The sequence below is a fragment of the Nerophis lumbriciformis genome, linkage group LG22 (genome assembly GCF_033978685.3).
Source record: "Nerophis lumbriciformis linkage group LG22, RoL_Nlum_v2.1, whole genome shotgun sequence".
In the NCBI taxonomy this organism is placed as follows: Eukaryota; Metazoa; Chordata; class Actinopteri; order Syngnathiformes; family Syngnathidae; genus Nerophis; species Nerophis lumbriciformis.
In genome coordinates, this window is record NC_084569.2 from 33,842,459 (window position 1) to 33,862,988 (window position 20,530).

The 20,530-nt window shown below is 39.5% G+C and overlaps 1 protein-coding gene across 1 annotated transcript in view; it reads right to left on the reverse strand.

Annotated features, from left to right (window-relative positions):
• The window catches only part of smg1 (SMG1 nonsense mediated mRNA decay associated PI3K related kinase), a 148,048-nt gene that overhangs the window by 48,871 nt on the left and 78,647 nt on the right, over positions 1-20,530 (reverse strand). Inside the window, exons 34-44 of the mRNA XM_072915712.1 lie at positions 19,944-20,162; positions 18,396-18,576; positions 18,055-18,216; positions 14,222-14,457; positions 13,979-14,133; positions 13,658-13,880; positions 10,778-11,024; positions 7,917-8,146; positions 2,327-2,572; positions 2,105-2,243; positions 1,198-1,307 (exon numbers count right to left, since the gene is read on the reverse strand). Coding sequence (XP_072771813.1) covers positions 1,198-1,307; positions 2,105-2,243; positions 2,327-2,572; positions 7,917-8,146; positions 10,778-11,024; positions 13,658-13,880; positions 13,979-14,133; positions 14,222-14,457; positions 18,055-18,216; positions 18,396-18,576; positions 19,944-20,162 — 2,148 coding nt within the window. The remainder of the gene's footprint in view (positions 1-1,197; positions 1,308-2,104; positions 2,244-2,326; positions 2,573-7,916; positions 8,147-10,777; positions 11,025-13,657; positions 13,881-13,978; positions 14,134-14,221; positions 14,458-18,054; positions 18,217-18,395; positions 18,577-19,943; positions 20,163-20,530) is intronic.

Sequence of the window (20,530 nt, forward strand, 5' to 3'; positions counted from 1 at the left end):
GATCAGCTTTCAGGAAAAGAAAGCGGATGAGGGTATGTCTACAGAATATATTAATTGATGAAAACTGGGCTGTTTGCACTCTCAAAGTGCATGTTGTTGCCAAATGTATTTCATATGCTGTAAACCTAGTTCATAGTTGTTAGTTTCCTTTAATGCCAAACAAACACATACCAATCGTTGGTTAGAAGGCGATCGCCGAATTCGTCCTCACTTTCTCCCGTGTCGCTGGCTGTCGTGTCGTTTTCGTCGGTTTCGCTTGCATACGGTTCAAACCGATACGGCTCAATAGCTTCAGTTTCTTCTTCAATTTCGTTTTCGCTACCTGCCTCCACACTACAACCATCCGTTTCAATACATGCGTAATTTGTTGAATCGCTTAAACCGCTGAAATCCGAGTCTGAATCCGAGCTAATGTCGCTATACCTTGCTGCCAAACATGCCATCCGCCATGTTTGTTTGTATTGGCATCACTGTGTGACGTCACAGGAAAATGGACGGGTGTATATAACGATGGTTAAAATCAGGCACTTTGAAGCTTTTTTTTAGGGATATTGCGTGATGGGTAAAATTTTGAAAAAAACTTCGAAAAATAAAATAAGCCACTGGGAACTGATTTTTAATGGTTTTAACCCTTCTGAAATTGTGATAATGTTCCCCTTTAAAGTTGTTTATACGGCCACCCTCAGTGTGACCTGTATGGCTGTTGACCAAGTATGGCTTGCATTCACTTGTGTGTGTGTCAAAAGCCGTAGATATTATGTGACTGGGCCGGCACACAAAGGCAGTGCCTTCAAGGTTTATTGGCGCTCTGTACTTCTTCCTTCGTCCGTGTACACAGCGGCGTTTTAATAAGTCATAAATTATAGTTTTTGAAACAGATACCGATAATTTTGAAACCGATACCGATAATTTCCGATATTACATTTTAAAGCATTTATCGGCCGATAATATCGGCAGTCCGATATCGGACATCCCTGGTGTAAATAACTCCTTTCGCAACGTATATATCTTTGGCTTATAGTCCGGTGGTGCTAATATGGAAATATATTTTTTCCCTATTATTTAGTGGGAACTATATCGTCCAGAAAATACCGTATATTTTAACAACTAAAATTAATATTACTAAAACGGGTATTGAAGTTAAAAAAAAATAAATTCTTAAAATACAAAAATGAAACAGGTAGCATGATGATGTACCTGTTCACAGGAAAGCCTGAAGATGCCTTCCACCCCAGTAACTCCTAGTGCAGTTTCAATATTGTGTGTCATCCTGAATGGAACCTTCTCTGGCACTCGTAGGCTCTTTCCTAGCAACACAAAACACAAACCAAACTAATTCAAAGCCATTTTATCAACGATCGACACAATATATCTCAATCCATCCTCTACACCAGTGGTTCACAAATGGGGGTACGCGTACCCCTGGGGGTACTTGAAGGTATGCCAAGGGGTACGTGAGTTTTTTTTTTTTTAAATATTCTAAAAATAGCAACAATTCAAAAATCCTTTATAAATATATTTATTGAATAATACTTCAACAAAATATGAATGTCAGTTCATAAACCAAACATCAAATCAAGTAGGCTATTCCATTCATTACAATGCAATATTCAGTGTTGACAGCTAGGTTTTTTGTGGACATGTTCCATAAATATTGATGTTAAAGATTCCTTTTTTTTTGAAGAAATGTTTAGAGTTAATTTCATGAATCCAGATGGATCTCTATTACAATCCCCAAAGAGGGCACTTTAAGTTGATGATTACTTCTATGTGTAGAAATCTTTATTTATAATTGAATCACTTATTTGTCAAAAAGTTTTTAGTTATTTTTATCTTTTTTTCCAAATAGTTCAAGAAAGACCACTACAAATGAGCAATATTTTGCACTGTTATACAATTTAATAAATCAGAAACTGATGACATAGTGCTGTATTTTACTTCTTTATCTCTTTTCTTCAACCAAAAATGCTTTGCTCTGATTAGGGGGTACTTGAATTAAAAAAATGTTCACAGGGGTTACATCACTGAAAAAAGGTTGAGAACCACTGCTCTACACCATGTCATGACCAACAATTACATAAATTATTACTGGTTTTGACTTTACCTTTTTCAAAACACACATTGTAATCAATGTGCACAACCTCTCCAGAGGTCATGTCAATAAGCACATTGTCCAGGTGTCTGTCCCCGAGGCCAATTATGTATCCCACCATTGACATGACAGCAGTAGATCTGGCATAAGACTATAAAATGAAACAAAATATGATCAACAGATCGAAGAATCCTTAAGTTGGAATAAATACACATTCTAAAAGACTGTGGTTACCTGGGTGACCCTCCACCACTCACTGGGTGTGGTGCATGAACACCACAACTCCTTGGCCAGTAAGTTGGAAGGTGTAGCATCCATCAATTCTTTCAGCACCTCCTTCATGACACTGAGCGGCCAGTCTCGCCGCGTTACGTCCAGACTGAGCCCCACTGCTTTCAGGGCGGGACCGATGCGGCTGTAGTAGAGCTCGCTGGGGCGGGGTACAAGTGGCACTGGCTGCTGCTGGAACGAGTCTTGAGCCTGGTCAGGGAACAGTTTGGTGTTACGACAAAAAAAAGCACAGCATGGCGCTGTTCACTTGAGCATTAGTGCGATTCCCATTCCCTCTTCTCCACTTTATTTTGCATAACTAAGTCTATTTTATTTAGAGATGTCCGATAATGGCTTTTTTGCCGATATCCGACATTCCGATATTGTCCAACTCTTAACTACTGATTCCGATATCAAATCAAATCAACTTTATTTATAAAGCACATTTAAAATTTACCACAGGGGTAGCCAAAGTGCTGTACAATGGGCAGGTTAAAAGATAATACGAGTACTGAGCAAACACAACACAATACAAACAGAACATGATAAAAAATAAATAAATAAAATAGAATAAATAAAACATAAAAACAAAAACAGGTTCACAGCAGGTGTATAAAGGGGCGCCATATCAACCGATACCGATATATACAGTCGTGGAATTAACACATTATTATACCTAATTTTGTTGTGATGCCCCGCTGGATGCATTAAACAATGTAACAAGGTTTTCCAAAATAAATCAACTCAAGTTATGGAAAAAAATGCCAACATGGCACTGCCATATTTATTATTGAAGTCACAAAGTGCATTATTTTTTTTTAACATGCCTCAAAACAGCAGCTTGGAATTTGGCACATGCTCTCCCTGAGAAAGCATGAGGAGGTTGAAGTGGGCGAGGTTGGGGAGGTGGGGTAGCGGGGGGTGTATATTGTAGCGTCCCGGAAGAGTTAGTGCTGCAAGGGGTTCTGGGTATTTGTTCTGTTGTGTTTATGTTGTGTTACGGTGTGGATGTTCTCCTGAAATGTGTTTGTCATTCTTGTTTGGTGTGGGTTCACAGTGTGGCGCGTATTTGTAACAGTGTTAAAGTTGTTTATATGGCCACCCTCAGTGTGACCTGTATGGCTGTTGACCAAGTATGGCTTTCATTCACTTGTGTGTGTGAAAAGCCGTAGATATCATGTGACTGGGCCGACATGCAAAGGCAGTGACTTTAAGGTGTATCGGCGCTTTGTACTTCTCTCTACGTCTATGTACACAGCGGCATTTAAAAAAAGGCATAAATTGTACTTTTTGAAACCGATAATTTTGAAACAGATGCCGATAATTTCCGATATTACATTTTAAAGCATTTATCGGCGGATAATATCGGCAGTCCGATATTATCGGACATCCTTAATTTTATTTATAAATTGTGTCGGTTATTATTGATTCGGCCACATTGTGCGCGTGGAATCCTAGCCTACCTCTTCCAATCATGTTTGAAATCATGTCTGGGCATAAATCATGCGCTCACATTAGCCAATTGTTAATGGCCTGTGAGAACCATTAATGTGCGGACAGGGGAGGCATTGCATCACCTGTTCTCATGAAAACTAATCTGAGTTAAAAATATGTTGTCTGTATAATTTAAGTTAAATATTTTATTTATATTTAAAAAAAATAAACAGCTGAATTTGTGCATTTTCCCCGATCAAACACAGGGTAGAAACCCGAGGTCTGTATATTGTCTTAATGGTAGATGTGTGAAATGAATATTCTTCCTGATCGGACAATAAACTGGAGGGAATAGTCCGTACTTTCCCAGACCTAAAAATGGCATACGTGTAAAGGAGACCACTGCGGTGTAGACTAATGGGGATCCTTAAAAAACTAAACTAAACTAAATTCACCAGCCATTATCCTCACAGCAAGTCACGCGACAGCTGTTTTTAATTTATGGTATTTTGGAAAAAAATAAACATCTTAGTTTTGGTCAAACTTTATTCACCTAAATTGATTTAATATTAGTCGACTAAATTTCACAACAATTTAGTAAATTTAGTCGACAAAGATATAAAGTATAAAAGTATTTCATATTATTTAGTATTTCATAGCAAGTACCGTATTTTTCGGACTATAAGTCGCAGTTTTTTTCATGGTTTGGCCGGGCTCCAGTGTGACTTATATATGTTTTTTTCCTTCTTTAGAATGCATTTTCGGCAGGTGCGACTTATAATCCGGTGCGACTTATACGGTACCTTTAATTAGTTTACAACAAAAGCAGCATGAATTTATGGTCAGGAACGATGCAGTTAGCCATTTTTTGTATCAATAAATATATATTTGAGGGATTTTTTTTCTTTGCATTTGAAATCAATAAAGTTTGTCAATCAGATTGTGTATTTAAGAGCTTTTTTTTTTAACAGTCTGCTTTCTATTCAGTGTTTCTATCATTTGAATAAAGTTCTAATCTTTAACACTAGTGACTGTCCTAGTAATCATTTTGTAATGCTTTGCTGTACAGCCACAGAGTTGTCACATATAAAAGAGTTGCAGTCTGTCAGCATATTAGGCAAATAAAGCTAATTTGGTTTCTGATGTAGTTTATTAGCATTGTCTGATCCATCCATCCATCCATCTTCTTCCGCTTATCCGAGGTCGGGTCGCGGGGGCAGCAGCCTAAGCAGGGAAGCCCAGACTTTCCTCTAAGCATTGTCTGACATTTTTTGCAAACACCGTGTTGTCATCAAAGCTCGTGAAGTCAATATTTTGTCAAGAGAAACTATTGATTTTATAAAAGGTGCCATTTAAATCACCTAATTAGCACATCATTAATGTGGAAACTGCACAAAGCATACCAATAGTTGATACTGTACCAGTAACAGATGATATGCTATTATTAGATTTGACCAATTTACAGTTGTGTAGTTGCCTGCTAATGGCGTCAGTGTCAAATGTGAAACGTGTCTTCTCTTTCTCACAAGTGTACCGTATTTTTCGGACTATAAGTCGCAGTTTTTTTTCATAGTTTGGCCGGGGGTGCGACTTATACTCAGGAGCGACTTATGTGTGAAATTATTAACACATTAGCGTAAAAAATCAAATAATATTTATCTCATTCACGTAAGAGACTAGACGTATAAGATTTCATGGGATTTAGCGATTAGGAGTGACAGATTGTTTGGTAAACGTATAGCATGTTCTATATGTTATAGTTATTTGAATGACTCTTACCATAATATGTTACGTTAACATACCAGGCACGTTCTCAGTTGGTTATTTATGCCTCATATAACGTACACTTATTCTGCCTGTTGTTCACTATTCTTTATTTATTTTAAATTGCCTTTCAAATGTCTATTCTTGGTGTTGGCTTTTATCAAATAAATTTCCCCCGAAAATGTGACTTATACTCCAGTGCGACTTATATATGTTTTTGTTCCTTCTTTATTATGCATTTTCGGCCGGTGCGACTTATACTCCGGAGCGACTTACACTCCGAAAAATACGGTAATTAACTCTTAGTCACAGCTGATGGACGCTGTATTGAGAAAATAAAAGCAACATCAAATAGTTTTTCTCCTTCGCTGTATAGTTTTAGTGTGGGGACAAGTGCGCCTGTCTCCAATATTGTCCACACCTGTCTCCATCTAAACACTGCAGTGCGCTCTTAAATGCACTCCGGGAGGTGAGGGAAAATTATGTTAAACCAAACGCTTGGCTCCGTTTACTACAAGAGGAAATCTCCGGAGCAAAGTCTGTGTAGTTAGTCCGCCATGATTATCAAGCCAAACGACGCTTGTGCGCATGCGCCTGCCTGACTTTGTGTTGCCTAAAATGCATTAATAAATGACGTTTTTTCGGTAATTAAAAAATTAGACGGTATTACTAACCGTCTGGAATTTTATCGGGAATTATCATTATACCGTTACCGTTACATCCCTCGTCCATTAACAGATAAAAAGTCAAGGGCGGTCACGGCATGTTCTTGCCACCGATGCTGGTCAATTTTTTAGGGCATTACGGCAAGGGGCGAGGGCGGTCGCGGCACTAGCCGCATTTGTCATGGTTAAATTCGAGCCCTGTACTATGTGTATACCGTATTTTTCGGACTATAAGTCTCAGTTTTTTTCATAGTTTGGCCGGGGGTGCGACTTATAATCAGGTGCGACTTATGTGTGAAATGATTAACACATTACCGTAAAATATCAAATAATATTATTTATCTCATTCACGTAAGAGACTAGACGTATAAGATTTCATGGGATTTAGCGATTAGGAGTTACAGATTGTTTGGTAAACGTATAGCATGTTCTATATGTTATAGTTATTTGAATGACTCTTACCATAATATGTTACGTTAACATACCAGGCACGTTCTCAGTTGGTTATTTATGCCTCATATAACGAACACTTATTCAGCCTGTTGTTCACTATTCTTTATTTATTTTAAATTGCCTTTCAAATGTCTATTCTTGGTGTTGGGTTTTATCAAATAAATTTCCCCAAAAATGCGACTTATACTCCAGTGCGACTTATATATGTTTTTTTTCTTCTTTATTATGCAATTTCGGCCGGTGCGATTTATACTCCGGAGGGACTTATACTCCGAAAAATACGGTACACATATTACGATACGGAACTCGTTTAATCCATACAGTTGTTTTGGCGGTGTGAAATCCAACTTCTCTGTCTCTCACAAAGAAAAGCATGTGATTGCATCTCTCATGTAACACACTGCCAGACCCTCTAAAATATACGCTATTAAACAGCTGTAATTGGATATATTCCGAACTTGACCCACCGATATATACCGTATTTTTCGGAGTATAAGTCGCTCCGGAGTATAAGTCGCACCAGCCGAAAATGCACAATAAAGAAGGAAAAAAAACATATATAAGTCGCACTGGAGTATAAGTCGCATTTTTTGGGGAAATTTATTTGATAAAACCCAACACCAAGAATAGACATTAGAAAGGAAATTTAAAATAAATAAAGAATAGTGAACAACAGGCTGAATAAGTGTACGTTATATGAGGCATAAATAACCAACTAAGAACGTGCCTGGTATGTTAACGTAACATATTATGGTAAGAGTCATTCAAATAACTATAACATATAGAACATGCTATACGTTTACCAAACAATCTGTCACTCCTAATCGCTAAATCCCATGAAATATTGTACGTCTAGTCTCTTACGTGAATGAGCTAAAAAATATTATTTGATATTTTACGGTAATGTGTTAATAATTTCACACATAAGTCGCTCCTGAGTATAAGTTGCACCCCCGGCCAAACTATGAAAAAAACTGCGACTTATAGTCCGAAAAATACGATAAGACAAAATAAATATGATTGGATTTAATTTCTGTCAACATTTTCATCTGTTTTTTATTCATGGACTAAAATGTAAGATTAGTTCGTCTTCATCTTAGTCAATGTCCATTTCTTTTGATTAGTCATCATCTCATTTTAGTCAGGGAAAAACAGGTCGTTTACGATAACCAAAATGAAAATGATTAGTCCACAAAGTTAACGAACAATTATCCAGGCCAAACAATTTACTATGTTACCTTCTGAGCCTGCAGCACAGCCTCCCTCTGCTGCCAGCGCTTGTAAAGGCCAAAGAGGGGCGTGGCTCCATCAACCCACTGGATGAGCCCCGACCGAGTTCCAAGGGGTGTGACGGAGTAATGGCGGGCATGGAAGCGAGGCTGCTCTTGCTGGTTGATCTTGGTGAACATGGTGTTTACAATTGACAAGAACTGCATAATGCGCTCGTCCAGATGTAAATCCTCCAGGCCTGATGTAAAAAAGAAGAAAAAGAAGAAGATCACTTAATTAAAACTGACATACCATATTTCCGCACTATAAGGCGCACCTAAAAACCTCCAATTTTCTCAAAAGCTGACAGTGCGCCTTATAATCCGGTGCGCCTTATATATGGACCAATATTGAGCCACAACAGGTCTCGCAACTAAGGGATGCATAACGTAACCCCAGCCTCTACTGTAGCGTCTATTCTATGCGCCTTATAATGCGGTGCGCCTTATATATGAACAAAGTTTTAAAATATGTTATTCATTGAAGGTGCGCCTTATAGTGCGGAAAATACGGTACTATTTATTAGAGATGTCCGATAATGGCTTTTTTGCCGATATCCGATATTCCGATATTGTCCAACTCTTAATTACTGATACCGATATCAACCGATACCGATATATACAGTTGTGGAATTAACACATTATTATGCCTAATTTTGTTGTGATGCCCCGCTGGATGCATTAAACCAGGGGTGCTCACACTTTTTCTGCAGGCGAGCTACTTTTCAATTGATCAAGTCGTGGGGATCTACCTCATTCATATATATAATTTATATTTACTTATTTATGAAATATATGTTTTTGTTAACAAGTTAAAGGTGTTTAATGATAATGCAAGCATGTTTAACACATATAGTTAATATTGTTAAAAAATTAAAGGTGTTTAATGATAATAAAAGTATGTTTAATACACATTGTTAACAAGTTAAAGATGTTTAAAGATAATGCAAGCAAGTTTAACACATATAGTTAATATTGTTAACAAGTTAAAGGTGTTTAAAGATAATACAAGCATGTTTAACACATAGTTAATATTGTTAATAAATTAAAGGTGTTTAATGATAATACAAAAATGTTTAATACATATACCGTAGTCAATATTGTTAACAAGTTGAAAGGTGTTTAAAGATAATACAAGCATGTTTAACACATATAGTTAATATTGTTAACAACGTAAAGGTGGTTAAAGATAATACAAGCATGTTTAACACATAATTAATATTGTTAACAACTTAAAGGTGGTTAAAGATAATACAAGCATGTTTAACACATATAGTTAATATTGTTAACAACTTAAAGGTGTTTAAAGATAATACAAGCATGTTTAACACATAGTTAATATTGTTAATAAGTTATAAAGGTGTTTAAAGATAATACAAGCATGTTTAACACATATAGATTCCTTTCTTTCATGAAGACAAGAATATAAGTTGGTGTATTACCTGATTCTGATGACTTGCATTGATTGGAATCAGACAGTGGTGCTGATAACGTCCGCATTTCCGAATGGAGGAGAAAAAAAGTCCTCCTTTCTGTCCTATACCACATGAAAGTGGTTGGTTTTTGGCATCTTATTTGTCTAGCTTCCGTACTCCTTTGTATACACTTTACAAGAAATACATTGTCGGCAAACTCTGTAGCTTGCTAGCTTGTGCACGCCAGCTTTCTGAGACTCTTATTTTATTAGTGCAACTGTGCAGTCGGTCTTTGGAGTTTTGACGACAGGTACGGCGCCAGAGTCTGTTGAAATAAAGTGTTTCTCGCCTTTCAGTCGGTAATTTTATTGAGCTGGCAGCAGCCAGCGTCATCTCAGAAGACCCTCGGGTGCCGTGAATGTCAATCAAGTGACGAAAGTGACGTCATAGTGAAGATTTATGATCGCTCATTTTTAGGACTATTTTTTTAATGCCTGGCTGGTGATCGACTGACACACCCTCCGCGATCGACCGGTAGCTCGCGATCGACGTAATGAGCACCCCTGCATTAAACAATGTAACAAGGTTTTCTTAAATAAGAGAAGAACTTCAACTGAAGTTATGGAAAAAATGCCAACATGGCACTGCCATATTTATTATTGAAGTCACAAAGTGCATTATTTTTTTTAACATGCCTCAAAACAGCAGCTTGGAATTTGGGACATGCTCTCCCTGAGAGAGCATGAGGAGGGTGTATATTGTAGCGTCCCGGAAGAGTTAGTGGTGCAAGGGCTTCTGGGTATTTGTTCTGTTGTGTTTATGTTGTGTTACGGTGCGGATGTTCTCCCGAAATGTGTTTGTCATTCTTGTTTGGTGTGGGTTCACAGTATGGCGCATATTTGTAACAGTGTTAAAGTTGTTTATACGGCCACCCTCGGTGTGACCAAGTATGCGTTGCATTCGCTTGTGTGTGTGAAGAGCCGTAGATATTATGTGACTGGGCCGGTAACGCAAAGGCAGTGCATTTTAGGTTTAATGGCGCTCTGTACCTCTCCCTACGTCCGTGTACACAGCGGCATTTTAAAAAGTCATAAATGTTACTTTTTGAAACCGATACCGTTAATTTCTGATATTACATTTTAAAGCATTTATCGGCCCATAATATCGGACTACCGATATTATCTGACATCTCTACTATTTATATATTTATTGTTGTATGAGGTTAGAGTTTGACGATTTTCACCGATTATCTACAATACCTGGATGTCGGTCTATCTTTTATCTCTCAATGTTTTATGGACACAAGACAAATACAAATATCAGTGTGTTTTTTTTGTATGAAAATGAGTGTTGTGTACAATCTACTGAGGAATGAAACATTGTACCAAAATGAAATTATTCATATGCAGCTTTTACCTTTGAAAAGGTATGGGTAGTTGTGCCCATCAGATCCCTGGAAGAAGAGTTTTTTGGGCTTGGTCTTGGTGGGAAGAATGGTTATCGATTTGCCAATGCTCTGTATAGTGACAGTGTCCGATGCGGACACCACGCCAGGCAGGGCCATCTCAGTGGCAGTCATAGATGCCAAGTGTGGACTGATCTCATCTAAATGGAGCAGGTAGCTGGCTCGCTTTTGAGCACGCTGCTGCAGGCTTAACATCATCTGAAGAAAACAAAGATGAGTATAATTAATTCTGTCAAGAGGAATTTATAAACAAAATAATGCTGTCAGTATGTTATTAGTCTAGACCACAGGTGTCAAACTCAAGGCCTGGGGGCCAAATCTGGCTCATCACATTATTTTATGTGGCCCGCGAAAGCCTGGAAATAATATGCGTTGATAAAATGCTTAAGCTTTTCTTACTAAATATATTTGTTCTTTCCCTTTTGACATTAAAAATCATGTACTGCATGCAATTGCATATCTTTTAAAATTCAATATTATCAAAATCAAAATATTATATTATGTACCGGTATTCCAAAAATATTTTTTGTTAAAATAAAAATAAATATTGTACTTATGATTTCAAAACAAATGATCAATCAAACTGTAGACTGTAAAATTTTTAAGATTTTATGGTTAAATTCCGCCGACTGAATTTTTTACCGTAAAATCAACTTTGGTACTGTTTTTTTTCCATATACAGTAAGACACTAAAACATTAAAAAACAAACCTAAAAAACATTAAAACAAAATTTTACAAAACAAACAAACTAGCAGCTCAGTTGCTTGAATTTTACCGTTAAAAACTGTGGTATTGTTTTTCTATTCCATTCATTCAATTGTTTTATATGCTGTAAAAAAAAAAACACTGCTTTTACTGTAAAATTCTGGTGACTGAGCAGCCAGTTTTTAAAGTAAAATTTGAATATATTTTTTTCAGCTTATGTAAAAAAAATATATTGTTATTGTATTATATACTGTATATACGTATACCGTATTTTTCGGACTATAAGTCGCAGTTTTTTTTCATAGTTTGGCCGGGGGTGCGACTTATACTCAGGAGCGACTTGTGTGTGAAATTATTAACACATTACCATAAAATATCAAATAATATTATTTAGCTCATTCACGTAAGAGACTAGACCAGGGGTCGGCAACCTTTACCAGTCAAAGAGCCATTTTGACCAATTTCACAAATTAAAGAAAACAATGGGAGCCACAAAAATCTTTTGAAATTTAAAATGAAATAACACTGCATACATAGATTTTTTTTCTTGCTTTGTGCTACGTATAAACCAAGGGTCTCAGACACGCTGCCCACACCTTAATATGAAAATTGAATGTTATTGCAGCCCGCGGGTTTTATATGAATGGCGCTTGACAGCGTCATACTTGTCAACCCTCCCAAATTTTACGGCAGACTACGAATATTAAGGCAACTGTTCTCTCGCACGTGCCGTGATGGTGCAGCATTTAGCGCCCACTACAACCAGCGTGCCGGCCTAGTCACACATTGTGTGGAGCTTCTGTTTGCTCACGTAAGAGACAGCAAGGCATACTTGGTCAACAACCACATAAGTTACACTGACGGTGGCGGTGGCGATATAAAAAAAACTTTAACACTCTTACTAATAATGCGCCACACTGTGAACCCACACCAAACAAGAATGACAAACACATTTCGGGAGAACATCTGCACCGTAACACAACATAAACACAACAGGACAAATACCCAGAATCCCATGCAGCCCTAACTCTTCCGGGCTACATTATACGTCCCCGCTACCAAACCCCGCCCACCTCAACTGACGCACAGAGGGGGGTGGGGGCGGGGTTTGGTGGTAGCAGGGGTGTATAATGTAGCCCGGAAGAGTCAGGGCTGCATGGGATTCTGGGTATTTGTTCTGTTGTGTTTATGTTGTGTTAAGGTGCAAATGTTCTCCCGAAATGTGTTTGTCATTCTTGTTTGGTTTTGGTTCAAAGTGTGGCGCATTATTAGTAAGAATGTTAAAGTTGTTTTATATGGCCACCGTCAGTGTAACCTGTGTGGCTGTTGACCAAGTATGCCTTGCTGTCACTAATGTGTGCAAGCAGAAGATGCACATAAGTAGCTGGGCTTGCACGCTGTTAATACAGATTGTAGAGGGCGCTAAATGCCTTACCATCATGGCACGCCCTCATAATTATTGTAAGGGTGAAAATCGGATAATATTAATCCTGGAAGTTTTCTGCGAGAGGCACAGAAATTCGACAGTCTCCCGGGAAAACCGGGGGGGGTCGGCAAGTATGCAGCTGAGCCGCATCAGAGTGATCAAAGAGCCGCATGCGGCTCCGGAGCCGCGGGTTGCCGACCCCTGGACTAGACGTATAAGATTTCATGGGATTTAGCGATTAGGAGTGACAGATTGTTTGGTAAACGTATAGCATGTTCTATATGTTATAGTTAATTGAATGACTCTTACCATAATATGTTACGTTAACATACCAGGCACGTTCTCAGTTGGTTATTTATGCCTCATATAACGTACACTTATTCAGCCTGTTGTTCACTATTCTTTATTTATTTTAAATTGCCTTTCAAATGTCTATTCTTGGTGTTGGCTTTTATCAAATAAATTTCCCCAAAAAATGCGACTTATATATGATTTTTTCCCTTCTTTATTATGCATTATCGGCAGGTGCGACTTATACTCCGGAGCGACTTATACTCCGAAATATACGGTATTCGTATATTACTCATTGTTAAAAGCAGCCCTCTGAGAGCAACCATAACTGCGATGTGGCCCTCAATGAAAACAAGTTTGACAACCCCGGTCTAGACCAGCACCATCGCTACTAAATAGCCCACATACTTGTTTGAAGGGGAGCCAGCTGCTGGCAGGGTTGGCAGGGTTGTGGGGGTTCCTTAGTCGCTCAAGGGCAGAATTGATAGCATCACCATAGGTTTGCTGGAACCAGGTTTCATGTGGCGTCTCTGCTGGGGCCGAAGTGATACTGCAGACATGTTCCAGGGCAAAAACCATGGGACGCATCAAAGCAGAGTGTTTCTCGCGCATTATCGCTATCTTTTCATCCCTGCAGCACAAACGAGAGATAAAAAAACAGGGCTGATTCTTGACGGAACAAATGCGAGAAAAGGCTCAGCTTCTCAGACAGGGGATAAAAATTCTTACCTGCGAAGTGTGTTATTGTTCTGAACCCGCTTAACCTCATCCTCCAGCTGTTGGATCCTTCGTAGGACATGCATGTGCTGCTGCTGCAACACTCCCAGCCACAATTCATCCCAGAGTAACGTCACCCTGCGCAGCTCTCCGACCAACTGCTGAACCTGCATGACACACAACTTGGTAAGAGCTTGCTGGGTAAACAGCACAATAACTTTCAACAAGTCAACAAATCTAGACAAAGTCCATTACCTGAAGCACCATGGTAGGGTTTGCTAAAGACAACTTTTCCACAATCTTGCTGTAACAATCCTGCATCATGGCTTGGTCTTGGCTGGAGCAGAATGTTGCTAGTTCTTCTGGAGCGTCTCCTTTCTCACTGTTCTCTGTCTGCTCATTCTCCTCACTCTCCTCCTCTCCATCTCCACCAAGGTCCTCTGCTGGGATGCTCCCCAAAAAGGTGGGCAGATCTGATGGTAGTTTGCTCCCTGTCAAAACATTGTTCAAATTTATATTTGGAAAGAATAAATTAATGACAAAAGTTAGCAATCTGGGAGCAAAACGTGTGTGTGTCCTGTAGGGATGGGTCCCGTTCACATTTCACCAATTCAGACCCTCACGTGACTACAGGGCGCCATGTTTGCTACCAACTTTGAAACCGAATTGGCCATAATCTCTATATACACAGCTCTGGATGGAGTACAATGTTTTGCCTAGCTAGTAGGGGTGTAACGGTACGTGTATTTGTTAGGAACCGTTTCGGTACGGGGGGTTCGGTTCGGAGGTGTACCGAACGAGTTTCCACACGGACATATTAATCTCCCGTTTGGGAACACTTTGGCTGTGCGATACAACAATGGAGGACGGAGGTTTGCCGACATTGTTCAGCAGCTGCTTCTGACAACACGTCAAACATGCTAACCCATTTGAAGCGTCACCACCGCATTCAAAAAGCCTCTCCTCGGCGAGTCAGGCAGGTGTTATGAGAGTAGCGTATGTGTGTGTGTGGCCCTTTAATATGAGACAGCATGTGAGGTGAGTGACGTCAGTGAGTGTGTGGGCGAGCGAGGTGAGGGAGTGGTAGCGTGAGTGCGGGGAGTGGCTAGTGTTTTGTTGGATTAGGCTGTGTGCAAGACCTCAATAAAGCCACGTTTTGCAACTAATCGCCGGACTCCTCATTTACCCTGGAGTCCGGAGCTGTGGAGACCCACTGCCGGATAGAGTGAAGGGTGTTGCCCCCGAGAATACATCGGCCCTGGAGGAGTGTCTCCCCTGCGCTCCTCGGCTACGGTCTGGGAGCCGGAAGCAGGAAAGGTGCAACACAGGGCTAAAGCAATAACAAATGTTTTTATAGCAGTGGATTTAAGTCCATATTGCATTAAAAATTTGATTTTGACCCACTTCTATAGTGGAAGAACAATGAGCCCATATATCCTCTTACTGCCAAGTTAGCCAGGCTGGGGGTGGGGGAGCAAAGTTAATCTGAGGCTGAGTTGACTTGAAACTGTTTAATGTTGCACTTTTTATATGTAGAAGAAAAGTTTTATCATTTTATTTAATCTGAGCAACAACCTGAGGCAGTTTAATGTTGATTAACGTGGACCCCGACTTAAGCAAGTTGAAAAACTTATTGGGGTGTTACCATTTAGTGGTCAATTGTACGGAATATGTACTGTACTGTGCAATCTACTAATAAAAGTCTCAATCAATCAAATCAAAAAAATCACTTTATATGTAGAAAGGTTTTGTTAAGAAACCATTCTGAGCCTTATCTTATTTAGTTTTTATTTTATATATGTTGACCACATTAACCCTGGAAATGGACCCTGTGTGTATATGTATGTTATGCCATTGTTTACCAATTTGGTAAATAAATAACCAAAAAATGTATATTTTGTTGTTTTCTTACTGTACCGAAAATGAACCGAACCTTGACCTCTAAACCAAGGTACGTACCGAACCGAGCTTTTTGTGTAGCGTTACACCCCTACTAGCTAGTAAGCATACTTTGCCATAAAGCTGAATGTGCCATGTTGAGCCCTACAAAGTGTTTATAATCTAAGAGTTGGCCTTATTCTCACTATACATGGCTCTGCCATATACACTACTGCCATTTAATGTCTTGGAATTGCAACTGCATGCAAAGTCTACTATATAACACTTGCAAATATAAGAACTGCACAGCAGTTATAATCAGCTCATTGTTAATTTTTTTAATTAAGTTGTAAAAAAATATATTAGAAAAACAATTAACATTTATAACACATTAATACACATAAAAGTTACAAAGAATTGGCACCATGTATCTATGTACCTGTATAGCTTACCAAGTACCGGTAATTGCAGTTCAAATGTTAACAGTGTTAGCTTTCACTGTTATGCTGATGACAGCCAACTCTACATGCCCCTAAAGCTGACCAACACGCCGGATTGTAGTCAGCTGGAGGCGTGTCTTAATGAAATTAAACAATGGATGTCCGCTAACTTTTTGCAACTCAACGCCAAGGAAACGGAAATGCTGATTTCCGGTCCCGCTAGACACCGACATCTATTTAATAATACCACCTTAACATTTGACAACCAAACAATTACACAAGGCAACTCGGTAAAGAATCTGGGTATTATCTTCCACCCAACTCTCTCGTTTGAGTCACACATTAAGAGTGTTACTAAAACAGCCTTCTTTCATCTCCGTAATATCGCAAAAATTTGGTCCATTTTGTCCGCTAGCGACGCTGAGATCATTATTCATGCGTTCGTTACGTCTCGTCTCGATTACTGTAACGTATTATTTTGGGGTCTCCCTATGTCTAGCATTAAAAGATTACAGTTGGTACAAAATGCGCCTGCTGGACTTTAGACAAGAAGAAGAAAGTTTGATCATATTAGGCCTATACTGGCTCACCTGCACTGGCTTCCTGTGCACTTAAGATGGGACTTTTAGGTTTTACTACTTACGTATAAAATACTACACGGTCTAGCTCCATCCTATCTTGCCGAATGTATTGTATCATATGTCCCGGCAAGAAATCTGCGTTCAAAGAACTCCGGCTTATTAGTGATTCACAGTCTATTGGGGCTGCAGTACTATGGAATGCCCTCCCGGTAACAGTTAGAGATGCTACCTCAGTAGAAGCATTTAAGTCCCATCTTAAAACTCATTTGTATACTCTAGCCTTTAAATAGACCCCCCTTTTTAGACCAGTTGATCTGCCGTTTCTTTTCTTTTCTCCTCTGCCCCCCTCTCCCTTGTGGAAAGGGGGCACAGGTCCGGTAGCCATTAATGAAGTGCTGGCTGTCCAGAGTCGGGACCCGGGGTGGACCGCTCACCTGTGCATCGATTGGGGACATCTCTGCGCTGCTGACCCGTCTCCGCTCGGGATGGTCTCCTGCTGGCCCCACTATGGACTGGACTCTCACTATTATGTTAGATCCACTATGGACTGGACTCTCACAATATTATGCTAGACCCACTCAACGTCCATTGCATCCGTTCTCCCCTGGGGGTGGGGGGGGGGGGGGGTACCCACATCTGCGGTCATCTCCAAGGTTTCTCATAGTCATTCACATTGACATCTTACTGGGTTGTGAGTTTTTCCTTGCCATTTTGTGGGCTCTGAACCGAGGATGTCGTCGTGGCTTGTGCAGCCCTTTGAGACACTTGTGATTTAGGGCTATATGAATAAACATTGATTGATTGATGATTGAAATGTGAAAAGGTGCCCTCCCTACAAGAATATAAGTGAAGGGGCAGCAGGTAGTATATTTAAGTGTTGACCCTGGAAAGACATACAGGTTTTAACCGCTGTGGCGTAGTGTGTTTGTGGATGTTGTCATGTTACCTTTGAAATTACAGTACATGGTTATTGGACTTTGTGTACATTCATCTTGTTGCAGACAAATTAACGGGTGTCGCTGCATCAAAGACAACTCATTAAAATCGATTTTTACACACCTCAACAACAGGCACAAGATTAGCTGCCGAGCAAAGCAGTTATGGAATGGATCAATACCTGATTGGCACAGTAATAGGCTGGCTTGTACTGTACAAGAATAATGAGGCACAAGCATGAAAACAATCCTACCTGAATTCTGAGCCTCCCCTCCAAGGGAGAGTGAGCCCACAATGGCAGGGTAAAGGATGAGATGTGGAGAGTCTTGGGCTACACGGCAGAGCAAGCTACATATGCTCTGTCGAATATATGCCTCTGGGTGGTTGAGTCGGGAAAACAGCTGGGGGGTAATGCCTGATTAAGAGAGACACATGACAATTTAGGATAAAAAATAATTAGTCATTGGTAGTTAAGGAAGTTAGGTGTTCAGATCGCATGAATTCAACAAATGTGAAATAAATGTATACAAAATTCAATGCACAAACGTCCAGATAGTTTGCACATTAAAGCAATGGCTTGCTCGTTTGTCATACCCCTCCAGGGTGCTGTCGGAGTGGAGGCCAATCCTAGCTCAAGTCCCTCCCTCAGTTCCCCTGCATGCTTCACCAACAGTCGCAGGAGACGAAGGGTTGCCATGACGATCACATCATCATTGCTCTGCTTGCTGTTATGCCAGGACAGCAGAAGTTTGGGGTCGTCCTCGTCAATAGGGATCTAAAACCCAAAACATACAATACAGATTAGGGCTGGGCGATATATCGATATACTTGATATATCGCAGATTTGTCTCTGTGCGATATAGAAAATGACTATATCCTGATATTCGAGTATATGTTCTCACGCAGTTGCTTTTAGCTGCAGGCATTACACTGCATGCGTTTCCCACTCTTTCTTGTCTCTCCTGCTCACAGAGACATAAAAACAAGCGCACCTTCTTACATACGTCACGCGTGCAACGTCACACGCCCCCCCCAAGCAGAGCGGTAGCGACATGGTAACATTAGCTGTGATGCTAACGGATTGGTGCGAGTGGTAATACGAGAGAGAGAAGGTGCGAATCTGGTAACAAATGGAGGAAGAATTAATTCCCAAGAAAAACAGCACGGGGTTCATTGTCTGGCGGTTGGTTTGGCTTCAAGCGGAAATATGTTGAACAATTATGCGGCAAAAGCGTTGCTACAAAAAGTAGCATCACTGCTAATTTGTAGCATCATTTGAAAAGTCACCTGCTAGAGAATGAAGAGTGCTTGAAACTCTGCATGAGTTTCAAGCACCAACAAAATGCTGAAGCAACTATTTCCAGATCAACACCGTATGAAAAAAATAGTCTACAACAGAAGGAGATTACCTACCACAGAATGAAGGACATATACTATTTGAGTTTCTGTCATGCAGCTCATTTTTATTGTGTCTTTATTTGACACTTATTGAAATATCTTGTGTGACATCATGCACAATAGTGCACTTTATTTGTTTTTAACTATTGTAGTGGTGTTCTGTACAAAAAGTGCACTTTAATTTAGTGTTGTTTTGATATGTCATCTTAGTGACATCATGCACAAAAGTGCACTAATAGCTTGTTTTAAAATGTCTCTGACAATCTTGCACTTTCTGTTTTGGAAATGACATGAATGTTTGTGCCACTGCTTAATAACTGTTTAATAAATACACTTTTGGTAAATTGACTTAGTTGTGATTTCCCTCTCTGCATGAAAGTTTAAAATGAGCATATATTAATGCAGTATGAAGAAGAATGTTTTAATGTAGACACATAGAATCATCATACTGGTGTGATTATATGCATCAAGTGTTCATTCAAGGCTAAGGCAAAATATTGCGATATATATCGTGTATCGTGGCCCCAAAATATCGAGATATTAATAAAAGGCCATATCGCCCAGCCCTAGTACAGATGACTGCAGTTCGACTGCAATGATGCTCTGGTCGATCACAAGACATAGCATCAATAATGTGCCATCGTTGATGCTTTGATTAAAACAGAGCTTGTGATAGCACACTCTTAAAATGGTATAAAAGTTGCTAAACCCCGGAAGAAGAAAGAAGATGCTGTCAAATCTCACCTGGCCAGCATTGAGCTTCAAGAATGTGAAATAGGCCTGGCAAGAGATCCGATAGAGACCAAATATTCGGTCAACCACACGTCTCCAAACGCGGATAAGACCATCTGCAACGGGTTGGCCTGCTTCTGCCAGCCATGGGCATGACGCAGTGAGCTGCCGCCATATCACATCCACCATGTCATCCTCGTCATCTTCCTGCTGTAGCGCCATGTCTTCATCCTAAAGCAGGACAGATTAGTATTATGTAACAAGAAACAAATACTTCAACCGGAGTACGTACACTGCAAAAACTGAAATCTAAGTAAGATTAAATATCTCAAATAAGGGTGATATTTGCTTATTTTATGTCTGATAAGATAATTCTTCTCACTAAGCAGATTTTATGTTAGAGTGTTTTACTTGTTTTAAGTGTTTTGGTCCTAAATTATCTCAGTAAGATATTGTTGCTGAGATTTTATGACCTATATTGAGTAAAACATGCTTGAAACTAGAATATCAACTGTTGCAAAGCTGTGTCATCAAAACTACTTTTTTAAAGTAATAATTTCTTATTTCAAGCTCGGAAAAAAAATCATGACTGACACGAT